The following is a 13,535-nucleotide window of genomic DNA, read 5'->3' as shown; positions in this document are numbered from 1 at the left end:
CGGCAGACCTGTCTGTCAGGGGCGTGATGACCAGTCGACCAGAGTTCCCTAAGTACTCGTAACCATATTGGAATTGTGTGTTGGTCTGGCGGATTATACAGTCATCCACGTCCTGGGAAAATAGGACAGAGTAAGACAGAGGCGGGCTTGGGGGATGTGGAAATGGCTACCATAGGGCTCGGAGAGGTCAGGAGGGTTGCAGGTGGATTAAGGGCTCTGATTTAGAGCTGAAAAGAAGGGTATGGTTTGGGGCCACGAGAGAAAATGACATGGGTTCCATATTGCATGTCCCCCCCCCATCCCAATCCAGGGAAGTAGCTGCTTGAGATCTGAGTCGCCATCAAGTGGCACTTATAAGGAGTGCTGCCCTGAGAGACCACTGGCCACTCCTGAGCTGGAATTGGGACAGCTAAACCTTGAAGGAAGAAGCTGTGAACGTGCAAAGGACTGGGCTAGAGGACAGCACGTGTCCATGCTTGGGAAGCACTGCAGGTCAGTCTGGGCCTGAGACAGTAGCGAGTCTGTCACCTTCTCCCAGTAGAAGCGCAGCTGGCTGAGCCAGTCGAAGGAATTGACGTCCATGAGGCCGCTCTTATAGAGCTTCTCCAGCACGTCACGGGCGTGGATTTCTATCGTCACCAGAGCCACAATTTTAAGTCTCATGATCTTGGTCAAGTTCCCCCTGATGGCCTCTGAATACTTATTTAGTATTGACACCTGTGGGATGGGACAATAGGCAAGAATAGAAGCATCAATGTAGCCAAGGCTGGATGGCACCACGTCCCAGGCTGAGGTCACCTCCAATCCCATTCGGATCCTAGAATTCCTATATCCACAGCTACACAGGAGAGCCTAACTCTGCTCTGCACAATGCACTGCCCTGCACGTCTGTCCCAGAGCACCCTTGTTCTGGCCTGCCCATACCAGAGCACCTTTGTTCTGGCCTGCCCATACCAGAGCACCCTTGTTCTGGCCTGCCCATACCAGAGCACCCTTGTTCTGGCCTGCCCATACCAGCCCATCCCGGTTGTGATTCTAGTCATCTCCTCTCTACCCATTCCAGCACCAGGCCTGTCTCATACTTGAAGAGCTCCCCACCTGCTTTTTCTTCATGACCTTGAGGATTTTCTTGTCTGACCGCTCTTTGGCTGTCATCAGGCACTTGGTGACATCAGCTGTCCACTGGATCTGACTAGCAGTGATCACCACCTGAGGCGGGTACAGAAGCTGATTCCTAGGCCCTACCTTCAGCCATCTCTCCATACAGCCCAGCTCTTGAGTTCCAGCACCCAGTGTCACCGTGCCTAGTATGGCGCATGCACCTTGGGTCCGGAGCAGCGGGTCTAGCACTTAGGGTATGAGAGTCAGACCCAGGAGGAGGGGCAGGGAGCCTCTGGAGTCTGTCTTCCACATGCTGTTCTGTTAGCGCCACTGCCCCCCCCACCCCATTTGTGTGGCTCCAGCTCACCTGGCCAGCCCAGTCTTTCACCCATTTGTCCCTCTTGTTGAGGAATTTCTTGAGGGCCACGCGGCAGTTTCTAAGCAAATCACGAAGCGTCATCCTCATGGCCCGCTCCACATCGCCAAGCCACGACTAGAGAAATCGAAATAATCCTCAGTCTAAGGGTCAGAGGCTGAGGTTTCCCCGAGAGAAGGCATAGAGGACATGAGACCGCCGAGGGCTGAGGACCCAGGAGGGAAGGTGCAGCTGGGCACAAGCTGGCACGGGTCTCCAAAGGCCGTGGAGGCAGGAGGCAGAGGGGTGGAGCATTGGTTTAGGGAGGGGTGATAGACGGCGAGAACACGAGTGGCTCAGGAAACTAAATGCAAAGCTCATCCTGCTCATGAAAATGTTCTCCTCGTGGAGCCAAACTCCTTTCTTTCTTTCTTTCTTTTTTTTTTTTTTTTTTTTTTTTTTTGGTTTTTCGAGGCAGGGTTTCTCTGTGTAGCCCTGGTTGTCCTGGAACTCACTCTGTAGACCAGGGTGGTCTCGAGCTCAGAGCTCTGTCTGCCTCTGCCTCCCGAGTGCTTGGATGAAAGGGATGGCCCAGCAAACTTTCAAATAGAAAGACGGCTTGATTCTAGGACTCTGGCCACCACTCACCTCCACGGGTCCTTCTAGAAGTACTGGATGGAGGAAGTCAATGTATTCGCCATCACCTGAGAACATTCCCACTGCCTCCCATTTGCTGCTGGAGCCCCCAACCTGCAGAAGAGACAAGTTACCCAGGCCATAGCCTCGCTCTCTGTAACCTTCTAGAAGTATTTAATATCCCCTCCCCTTTTTAAACTTATTTATTTTTTTGATATATAGGAGTACACTATTGCTCTCTTCAGACACACCAGAAGAGGGCATCAGATCCCATTACATGTAATTTCTTCTCTTGCCCCTCCTCTCTACATTGCCTCTTCTGGAAAGCTCTGTGTGAGGTTCTACGGTCATTAACAAATGCCACTCTCCCGCTGGCAGAGCACGGTCCCCTCCACAGCCTCAAATATCATGGCGTCACCATTCCTTCCCGGCCCGCCTTCCCATCATGGCCGTCTCCACTGACCTTTTGGATTCTCAGCAGTTTGATGTTGTCAAAGCACTTTTTGAGATGTGGCTGCACAGCCTCTGGGTTACGGGACTGGCCCAGAATCTCCAGCAGGTCATCGTTGGACAGGAAGTAGAAGCGGGGAAATATGTGACGCTTGGTCTCTAAGTACATGTCCAGAGACTTCTGAATGTCCTCCAGGATAGCGTTCATTTCTATCAGGGTCTCCAGGAGCCCTGGGAGGAAGGGCAATGGATGACACTTTTCGCCACTGCCTGAGTGGATCCGGACACCCGGGCTCCACTTCTTTTCCTAGCTCTAAGGTTGAGGTCCAGAGGGCCCTAGGCTTCTGAAGACAGAGAAGTGGCCCCAGCACTCCTGCATAGTTATCCCCGACTCTTCATTTATCTCTCCACACGACTTGTTAACTATGCACCATGGGGTTAGCTCTACTCCTCCCCGTCTTTGGAACAACAGGCCCATTATACCTAAGAACTTGGAGCCTCACTGTTCAACTCAAGAGTTTCTGAGTTGAAAATGTCTCCGCAGCTTACACAATCCAACAAGCCAAATCACTTAAAGGCATGTGGCAGGCACACAATGACAGCGATTGTGGCACAGCACAGAGGGCACTTGACCAGGAGACAGAAGGCCACCACTCAAAGTCTTTAGCTCACTAACATGTTAATTAACATCACTGAATTTTGACTTCCCTGCCTGTGACACGGCAGAAGGATCCAACCCAAAGCCAGGGTTATTGAAGAGACTCCCAAACTCTGCAGCCTATTGCTCTTACCCTTGGTCAACCGCCAGAGGTGGAATGCTTACCCCAGGCCTGGTAAGTCTCTATCGCTAAGGACACCGTGTACTTCAGAAACAGGGCCAGAGACCCCTGAGCTGGAATTGACTTGAATGACCTCTGAGTACTAGCTTTCAGGTACCAGAAAGCATCATGCAAGCTTCCCAAGGAGAGGGGTAACCAACAGTCCTACCCAGCTATGAGTCTCTGAACTACTACAACAACCCTAAGGGTGCAGTAATGGCACGAGTGCCTTGGAGGTAACCAGCAGCTCTCCAACTGGATTGAAGGCCCACTCAACAAGAGGGAAACCAGGCCCGATACGGGGAAACCTAGATAACTACCACTCGTTGCCAGTGAGGTTGTGGTTACTGGAGGAGAATCTACAACCACGAGCTCGCTATATATACCACCACAATCGCTAGAAACCTTTGTTCTTACACTGTCACCCCCACCAAAGGAAACTTCTCTTTGCAACAGATGAACACTAAAAAACACAGCCAGTTAAAATGCAGTCGTGGAGCCCGGGCCGGATGGACACATCTACAAAACACTCTCTCCTCTGAAGCTCAGGGAGCACTGCCGGGGAAGAGGCAGAAGGATGGGAGAAGCCAGAGCACCATAGAGTTTGCTGTGAGGCTGTGTCTCCTAGTCATAGCAGAAGCTGCATCCATGCAGTCTCACCAACATGACTCCCGGACCTGATCTGAAGGACGGCTGACACCAGTGAGCACACCAGTTTGGATGGTGAGAAGCTCACGAGGCTTCAGCCCCACACAAAGAACTACAGGTAATTGAGGAAAAGTGGGAGTGGGAGTGCAGGCCCTCCCCGGAGAAGAGTGCCACAGTCGGTTGTCTGGGGCCAAACGGTCAGCCCTGAATCCATACATGCAAGTAACATCATATGGACCGAGCCAGCTGGTTAGGATCAGGAAGGTACATGTGCATGCACGACTACACATGCAATAGCAGTTAGTGATAGCAAACAGTGGTCATGAGCTTGAAGGGGGGCAGAGGGGTAGGTGGGAGGGCTTGGAGGGAGAAAGGGGAAAGAGAAATGTTGCAATTACATTACAATATCAAGAATAATAAGATAGAGCTGGAGAGATGGTTCAGAGGTTAAGGACACTGACTGCTCTTTCAGAGGTCCTGAGTTCAATTCCCAGCAACCACACAGTGGCTCACAACCATCTGTAATGAGATCTGGTGCCCTCTTCTGGTCTACAGCATACGTGCAGGCAGAACACTATGTTATACATAAATATTAAAAAGAAATGATAAAATAAAATAGATAAATAAGGTAAATGAGATCCAAAGGCGTCCACGGCCAGCTGCTGGCAGCCACTCCCTCGGCACCCACGCGCACGCACAGTAGGTGTGTACACCAAACACACAATACTACACAAACCCACACACCCACACAACCCACACAACCCACAGAATATGCAGAGCTTACAGCCAAGATTGTGTTCTTGAAGTAAACACACAACCCTTTTTCTTTCTTTGAAGAAAGAAAGAAAGAAAGAAAGAAAGAAAGAAAGAAAGAAAGAAAGAAAGAAAGAAAGAAAGAAAGGAAGAAAGAAAGAAAGAAAGGAAAAGAGAAAGGAAGGAAGGAAGGAAGATCTATCTACCACACAGGCTGATTTGAGATTCTGAGCGCAATGCATCCATATCTACAAGTCCCAGAAGTCCTAGTTTTGTGAAACAGTATTCGGCAAAACCAGAACGGGGAAGTGGGAAGGGGTGGGTGGGAGGACAGGGGAAGAGAAGGGGGCTTACGGGACTTTCGGGGAGTGGGGGGCTAGAAAAGGGGAAATCATTTGAAATGTAAATAAATTATATTGAATAAAAAAAAAATCCAAAAAAAAAAAAGAAGAAGTCCTAGTTTCTTCCTAGTCTATACTCCTACCCCTTAGGGGTTTCCTCATGTCGTCCCAGGTTCTGTCCTTTGGAAGAAATACCACTGACCATGAGTGTGACCCCGGCAGCACTCCCCAGTGCCTTCAAGCATGTATAGCCTCTGCAGGCTGTTGGAGTCTTAGGTGACCCCAGATGACCCCCTAGATATCGCAGAAAGATTCAGAAACCTTGGGCCAGATGTTTCTTCTTTGTATTCAACAAAGGAATCATTGTTTTTGTGGCTCTGTGAGTCACTTGGAGTACCTAAATCACTTCAGAGAATGTGGCTGCTGGGACCCAGCCAGAGAAGAGCGGCTTTCAGTCAGGGCCGCTGAGAACAATCAGCCTCCCCCTGCGCTGGGAGAGTCACCACTCCTTTGTGGTCTTTAAGAAAACCCCGTGACAGATGAGGAAACTGCAATGTGGCGGGGAGCAAGCTGCCACGGGCACAGGACCAATAAGGCCTGCATTGGGCTTTGAACCCAAGAGCTGGCTCCACGGCCTGTGCTTTGGACCATTCTATGATATTCTCCTTAAGTATCGGTTTAACTTGCTCTACTGTAAAAATAAAAATAATTAGTAATAATATTTGTGACTAACATTAGCAAGTGTTACTAAGCAGTGGTGCCGTCACTACTCACAGTCACAGAGTATTAAGCATGATAGTGATGATGTAATCGCGTCTGCTGACGAGTACACACAACCGTGATCCACAAAGGCAGGTAACCAGCGAAGGCTGCAGGGGCGGCTGCCTGCGGGGCTCTTACCTGGGTAGTGGGTGCTCCGGAGAGCGTTATTGTCTTTGTTCATGCGGTCCATGATGGCTTTCCAGTTGTTGTTGACCTGGTCAAACAGGGCTGACTCATTGGGCAGCTGCTTGCGGATGTCCTCTCCAAGGAAGATATTCTGAAAGGGCATCGGGTTGGCGTGAGGAGGAGGCTGTTTCTCACACCCCCTCCACCCTCGGCTCCCTGCTCCCACACCAGAGATGGCAACTGAGTAGAAGAGTCAGATTGTGAGAAACCAATGACAAGGGCTGGAGAGATGGCTCAGGGGTTAAGAGCACTGACTGCTCTCCCCTGAGTCCGAATCCCAGCAACCACACGGTGCCTCACCACCATCTGTGATGGGATCCGATGCCCTCTTCTGGGGTGTCTGAAGACAGCTACATAAGAAAGAGCTGGAGTAGGGTAAGGGAGAGCCCAGACAAACGGATTCTGACCTCTAAGTACATCCACTGTCTCTGCACAGTGAGGACCATCTCAATAACTTCCAGAATGAGAGAGAGGCAGCGCTCCCAGTGGTCCACATCCTTCTCAAAGGCCTTCACGAATCGAGATGCCTTCATAGTTGACAGAGCCACCTGATTATCTTCCAGTGCCTGGAATACTTCTTCTGTTCCCCTGGGACACAGAGGCTCAAAGTCATTGTCCACAACCATTTTCAGTTCGAGTTCCATAGGCCAGCCTCATGGAGCCCTCTCTACCTGAGCCGGTGATGGCCCTTGTCCTTGTAGGGTACTATGTCTAGCTGAGTCGAATCCCAGGTTTTGGCAATGTTTTGTAATCCCTGTGAAGAGAAATTGAGGGACGGAATAACCAGGTACCTAGTCTACAAAGGTAAGGGGTGTTTGGGAGGGGCTCTCAAATGTGGCACAGGAGGACGTTGTGCACTCGGAGGCTGGGGAGGTGTGGACAGCCTCATACCACTTCTATGGCCAGCTCTTTGGTCGCAGAGGCTGAGATCTCCCCGATCTTCTCCACGTGCTGATCCATCCCTAGTTTCACAATCTGCTCCAAGGTGAAGCTTTCTGACTCCTGATCAAACTCCCGCTGGACTTCCTCTTTGACCTGGTCCCAGTGCCTGCAGCCCAGAACAGGAAGTCTCACCCGCAGGCCAGCTCCAGGGCCTACTAGCAGTGTCATTATCAAGCCCTGGGGTTGTCAATGTGACTCAGTCTCCTGCTTAGCATGTGTGAGACATTCCACACCCAGCACTGCTTAAAAAAGAAAAAAAAAATCACTCCTCTTGCTTCTTCGAATTGAAAATTTATAATTCTGGTTATTTGTTAATTCATGATTCAACAGATCTCGCTAAATAGGCTCTAAGGTGCAATCTTAGGCACCATAGGGAATAGCAAAATTGATGTGTCAGTCTCCCAGAGTTGGTTCTCTGGAGAGGAGTTAAGGCAGGTGTGCATACAAACAATACCTCAGAGCAGGCCTGTGACAGATCACGTGTGGGCTGAGTGCTTCACGTGCAGCTCTGTCATTCCCACAAGCACTCCATATTGCAGAGTGCTATCATCCCATCTGTAGATGAGGAAACTTAGGCATAGAGAGCTTAAATAACTTGTAAGCCAAGGGGTCAGGCTGAACTCAAGCACATGATATCAGAAGAAGAGTAGACAGATTTGCCAGTGACTTTGAAAGGGTGAAGATTTTCTTAAACTAGGCTCAAAGGCAAAAAACATTTTGACTGCAACAAAGTAAAGGCAGCCGGGCCGTGGTGGTGCACACCTTTAATCCCAGCACTTGGGAGGCAGAGACAGGCAGATTTCTGAGTTCGAGGTCAGCCTGGTGTACAGAGTGAGTTCCAGGACAGCCAGAGCTACACAGAGAAACCCTGTCTCGAGGGAAAAAAACAACAACAACAAAGTAGAGGTTTTGTATGAAAAAAAATAAGGCTTATCTGTAATAGATAACCTGAAGTGGAGAAGACAGAGGAGACATTGGGGAGAGGCAGGGATACCCAGGACATAGAAGACAGTGGCAGATTGCACACATGGGCTCCATGCTGAATGCAGTACTGTACGCAGCAGCCAAGGTGTAGATGGAATTGACTTAAGTGTTTATCATTTATTATACGGAAAAAGAAAACGGGGTATGTGTACGTGATGGGAGGTCATTCAGCCTCCAAAAAACACAGGTGGGCTGGACAGGTGGCTCAGTGATTAAGAGGTAGGATTTGGGGGCCAGGCCTTTATTCCCAGCAGAGGCAGGCAGATCTCTGCGAGTTCAAGGCCAGCTTAGACTACAAAGCCAGTTCTCTATCAGCCAGGGCTATATAGGCTATATAATAAGATCTTGTCTCAACAAAGAAGAGGAAGGTGGGCTGGACAGATGGCTCAGCAGTCAATACTGCTGACTGCTCTTCCAGAGGACCGGAGTTCAATTCCCAGCACCCACATGGAAGCTCATAACCATCTGTAATGGGGTGTGATGCCCTCTTCTGGTGTGTCTGAAGAGGGCAATGGTCTCTCCATATACGTAAAATAAGTAAATAAATAAATCTTTAAAAAAAATAAAAGTTTTAAATCAATTTGAACAGGCGCTATGTGGCTTAGTGCTAGCATTCACAAGCCCTGGGTTCAGTCCTTAGAAGCGAAATAACCGGGGGCCAGGGAGGGGGCACACTGGAGAAAGGTGTTCTCTGTGTAAGACTGAGGACCAGGGTTCGGATCCGCAGAACCCAAGAACAAGCTGGTCGCTTATGGCATTTGCCTTTAATCCCAGCCCTTGGGAAGCAGGGACAGAAGATCCTTAGAGTGGCTGGTTAACTAGCTGGTTAACTAGCTGGTTAACTAGCTGGAATTGGGAAGCTCTGGGTTCAGATCATGCTCCATTAGATAAGGTGGACAGTGCCCAAAAAGGAATCCAATGCTAACTTCAACACGTGTGTGTGCACACCCAGGTAAGCAAGCCACACCTACCACACGCGTGCAAAAGGAGGGGGAAATGGAAGAAACGACTTTACTTGAGGCAAACTGAAAGCTCCCAGAGAAGGTACGGGAGTGGAGCGGGCGGAGCTGGGCAGGGCCCGCCTCACCTCTCCCTGAGGGCTGGGTTCCGCAGGTCGGAGATGAGGGGCATGGTCCTCTTGAACTGCTCTATTTTGGAGCGAGTCGTTTCAATGATTTCCCAGTTTCTGTCCTGGGTGAGAACGGGAGATATCAGAGGACCTCGGTACCAGAGCATACCCACTCCCTGAGCTGGGGCGGGGCCATGTTGTCCCCTGTCCAGTCCCACTTACCTTGTACTCTTTGGCTAGTCTCGTGAGGCGGCGGAACAGCCCATGGGCCGTGGACTCCATGGTTTCTGTCTGCAGGGTCAGGAAGCAGCCGGTCTTCCACTGGTTCCAGCTCTCCTCCCAGTCCCGGGTGATCTCCCACACTTGCTGGAGGGCATCGAGCTCCTGTGGGTGGGAGCGGGGAGATGGACAGCCTCAGGCACGGCAGCCCCTGCCTGCCCTCCTCTCCTCACAGCTCCTTCAGTTTCCATCTGGCGCTGGGCTGTTTCCCTTCGGCTCTCTCACCTCCAGGGCCCATCAAACTAAAGCTTGGGAGAAGTTACTCAACATTGAGTCTTAGAGAAATGCAAATTAAAACCACAGTGTGATACTACATCACACCCACTGTGGCTAGAACAACAACAACAACAACAACAACAACAACAAAACTGTAAGAGAAAATACGCTTTGGCAAAGATACCAAGGAAAAAATAGAAATCCTCACATGTTTGCTAGTGGGAATGGAACATGGCGTAGCTGCTGCAGGAAACGGCTTGGCTGTGCCTCAAAAACTCAGAGAGCTGCCTCTGATCTGGCAGTTTAATTGCTAGGCTCACACCCACCACCATTAGGAACAGGTGTCCAAACCAGTATACGCATTCACAGAAACACTACTCATGACAGTGCAAGGGCAGAAACAACCCGCCCCATCCCAAGGTGCATCGACAAACAATGGAATATTACTGAGCCGTGAAAAGGATCAGAGTGCCGAGACATGCTATAGCATACATGAGTTGTGGAAAGACCAAGTGAGCTGGGTGGTGGTGGCACATGCTCCAGCACTCATGAGGAAGAGGCAGGCGGGTCTCTGTGAGTTTGATGCCAGCCTGGTGTGATTCCAGGACAGCCAGGGCTACAGAGAAACACTGTCTCGAAAAAACAAAACAAAACAGACAGGAAACCCATTGTGGGAGTGAAAGAAATCAGAGACAACAAGGCACACATTACTTGGTTCTATTGTAGGAATCACCCAGGGCAGGCGAACCTACAGCATGGACAACAGGTTAACAGTTGTCAGGGGAAAAGGGACAGAGGCTGTCTGCCCATAGACGCGTGATCCTCTTGTTTTGTTTGGGTCTTTTTTAAATCACATTTTGAGAATATCTTTTTTCTAAAGATTTCCCTTTTTCTGTTATGTGTATTGCTGTTTGGCCTGCATGTATGTCTAGGCACCGTGTGCATGTAGTGCCAAAGAGTCCAGAGAGGGTGTCAGATCCCCTGGCCCTGGAGTTCCAGACCATGTGAGCCTCCATGTGGGTGTTGGGAATTGAACCAAAGCTCTCTGGAAGAGCAGCTGTGGCGGTCTGAAGAGGACTAACCCTCGCAGGTTCATGTATTCCGGATGTTTACTCATCAGGAATCCTACTTAAGGAGGATCAGGAGGCGCTACCAAGGACTGTGGTGTCGCTGTGATAGGCCTGACCATGCTTTCGTTTGGAGCACCATGGAAGACTGGGTCTTTAGAAAGAAAAGCAGTTAGATGGTTCAGTGGGGCTTAGTGGGCTAGCCTAACAGAAATATGGCAGACAGGTGCTGAGGGAGTTGTGAAATGGGGGGGGGGGGGGAGGCAGATCAAGGGGTTTCAGAGAAGAGTATTAGTAAATGGCCTGTAACTCAAAGAATGCGTCTGCTTTCTGGCCTTCTCCAAAAATATCTGCCCAAGGATAAACTGAAGAGTTTTGAATTAATCTGGTGTTGACAGAGATGTCAGGAGAGCCTAGTACGGACAGAGCACAGTTACTAGTGGTCACTCGTGTGCAGATCTACAATGAAAAGGAGCAAACTAGGCAAGAACAAAATATGAATGGGCAGTTTGAGGAGAAAAGGAACACCAGGAAGTGTAATGGTGCTAAGTCTAACGCTCAAAGAGATAAAGTTTAAAGAAAAGCCCAACAGTAAAAGGAATAAAGGGAGCGGTGACCTCAGGGCAAGGTCCCCTCCTCCCGCCCCAGCCAGGCTTCCAACTGTGGAAAGGAGCTAAAGAGAAGCTTAAGCTCAGAGGGAACCATCACTGATAACAGAAATCTAGTGCAGATGTAAATACTAAAGGAGCCAGCCTCCGTCCAGCCCCAGCCTCCGTCCAGCCCCAGCCTCCGTCCAGCTCCAGCCTCCGTCTAGCCCTGGCCTCCATCCAGCCCCAGCCTCCGTCCAGCCCCAGCCTCCGCCCAGCCCCGGCCTCCATCCAGCCCCAGCCTCCGTCCAGCCCTGGCCTCCAGCACAGCTTGGAAGCTTCGGCCACACGGTTCTGGCTTCAGACTCGAGGATACAAGAAAGGGACTGGGAATCTCCTTCCCGGTCTTAAGAAAGCCACTGAGATCAGGCGTATGTCAGGGTTTCTCTGCATGGAAGCCCAGAGGAGACACTGTGTGAAGCTGGATTGTGTCAGCCATCGCAAGATACAGGAGATGCCAGAGCCATTGGGTACCTGTCGGGGGAAAGCTGCTAACAGGGCGTGGGGCCAGCCCAAGGGAAAGAAGTATGCTGCAGTCAACAAAGCTGAAAGGAGATCTGAAGAGCACTTTGACCTCAGACATGGAGGTGCAGAGATGGAGCTGACCCCACTGGCTTTCTTCGCCATGCTCCCTTCCCTGCTGTGTGAAATGGAAATGGATATTCTACGCCATTCTATGTTGGAAGTATGTGATCTACCTTTTTTTTTTAAAGTATATATTTTATGTATGTAAGTATACCGTTGTTCTCTTCAGACACACCAGAAGAGGGCATTGGATTCCATTACAGATGGTTGTGAGCCACCATGTGGTTGGTGGGAATTGAACTCAGGACCTCTGGAAGAACAGTCAGTGCTCTTAACCACTAAGCCATCTCTCCAGCCCTTTTTGATTTGCTGGGAGTTACAGTTAAGAGATTGCCATGAATCTCAGAAGAGGCTTTAAACTCTGGAATTTTGAAACAGTGTTGAGACTGTTACGAACCGTGTGAACTTCTGAAGTTGGACAGAATGCATTTTTGTGTTATGATCTATCTGCTGGCCTTGGGGGCCAGGGAGTGGAGTGTGTGGTTAAAGCATGCGCGGTACCTAGGGCTCAGATGCCGAGTCATCACGGAGCAACACTACTTGAGAAGGCTGAGGAGGGGTGGCCTTGCCTTGCTGGAGGAAGTGCTGCTGCGGGTAGGCTGTGAGGTTTCTGAAGCCTCAGCAGGCCCAGTGGCTCCCTCTCATCCTGATGTTTGTGGATCTGGATGTAGAAATCTCAGCTACTTCTCCAGGCCCACGTTTGTCTGCATGCTGCCATGCTCCCCCCCCCTTGCCCCTCACCTTCCCCTCCCCAATCTCTGAAAGTGTAAGCCAGCCCTCAATTAAGTGCTTTATTTTATAAGAGTTGTCCTGGTCATGGTGTCTCTTCATAGCAACAGTGTGTGTGGGCAGCGTGTGGTGTGGTGTGTGTGTGTGACATGGCAGGACAGGTGCATGTGTGCCACTGTGCACACCTGGAGGTCAGATCATAGCTTTATGGAGTCCGATTTTGCTCTCTACCTTTACAGCTAGGCTTGGGCAGCAAGTGCTACACCTGAGCCATCTCAGCTACTCCGTGGAAATGTTTTGAAATGAGAGCCAGAGGCGACGACTGTGCAGCACTATGCATAACCTCAATGCCACTGAACTGTGGGAAATGCTTGGGCTAGTGTGAATTTTACCTTAGTTTAACAAACAAACAAAAAACACGGGACAGTGGAGGCCCATGCCTTTACTTCCAGCACTTGGGAAGTAGAGACAGGTGGATTTCTTTGAGTTTGAAGCCAGCCTGGTCCACAAAGCAAGGTCCAGGACAGCCTGGACTACACAGAGAAGCCCTGTCTCAAAACCAAAACAAACACAACTCACAAGGCTGCTAATGAACTCATCTGCCTGGTTCTAGCCATTCCCTGGCCTGGGAAGTGTCCTATCTCTGCCATTTATCCCTGGTTTCCGCGGGGCCCAGCGCAGCACAGCACCTTCTCCAGGTTCTGGAGGTCCTTGGAGACCGGCTGCTCTATCTTGAAGATGCCCAGGTTGGATCGCAGGTTGTTTTCCTCATCCCGCATGGCCGTCAGCATGGCGCGCACCTGTGCGATCTGATCGAGCGCAAGCGTGTGGCCCACGTTGCTGGTAAAGGGCCCTGCAGGAAGCCAAGGTGTGGCTCAGAGCCCGCTCAGGTCCAAGGCCCCTTGAAAGGTCAGCCCGCGGCTCTCTTAACTTAGTGGGCAAAACCCACTGCTGCCCTCACATTGAG

The 13,535-nt window shown here is 50.4% G+C and overlaps 1 protein-coding gene across 1 annotated transcript in view; it reads right to left on the bottom strand.

Moving 5' to 3' along the window:
• Nucleotides 1-13,535, bottom strand: part of Dnah2 (dynein axonemal heavy chain 2) — a 119,487-nt gene that overhangs the window by 55,067 nt on the left and 50,885 nt on the right. The window contains 13 exon segments of the mRNA XM_052197141.1: nt 9-112; nt 529-717; nt 1,099-1,209; nt 1,469-1,594; nt 2,105-2,206; nt 2,556-2,773; nt 6,003-6,141; nt 6,458-6,638; nt 6,722-6,804; nt 6,942-7,098; nt 9,064-9,167; nt 9,268-9,429; nt 13,258-13,421. Of these exon segments, the coding sequence (XP_052053101.1) occupies nt 9-112; nt 529-717; nt 1,099-1,209; nt 1,469-1,594; nt 2,105-2,206; nt 2,556-2,773; nt 6,003-6,141; nt 6,458-6,638; nt 6,722-6,804; nt 6,942-7,098; nt 9,064-9,167; nt 9,268-9,429; nt 13,258-13,421 (1,840 nt within the window).

This window comes from Apodemus sylvaticus, chromosome 10, assembly GCF_947179515.1.
Source record: "Apodemus sylvaticus chromosome 10, mApoSyl1.1, whole genome shotgun sequence".
NCBI classification, from domain to species: domain Eukaryota; kingdom Metazoa; phylum Chordata; class Mammalia; order Rodentia; family Muridae; genus Apodemus; species Apodemus sylvaticus.
This window is presented reverse-complemented; position numbering and strand designations above follow the sequence as displayed.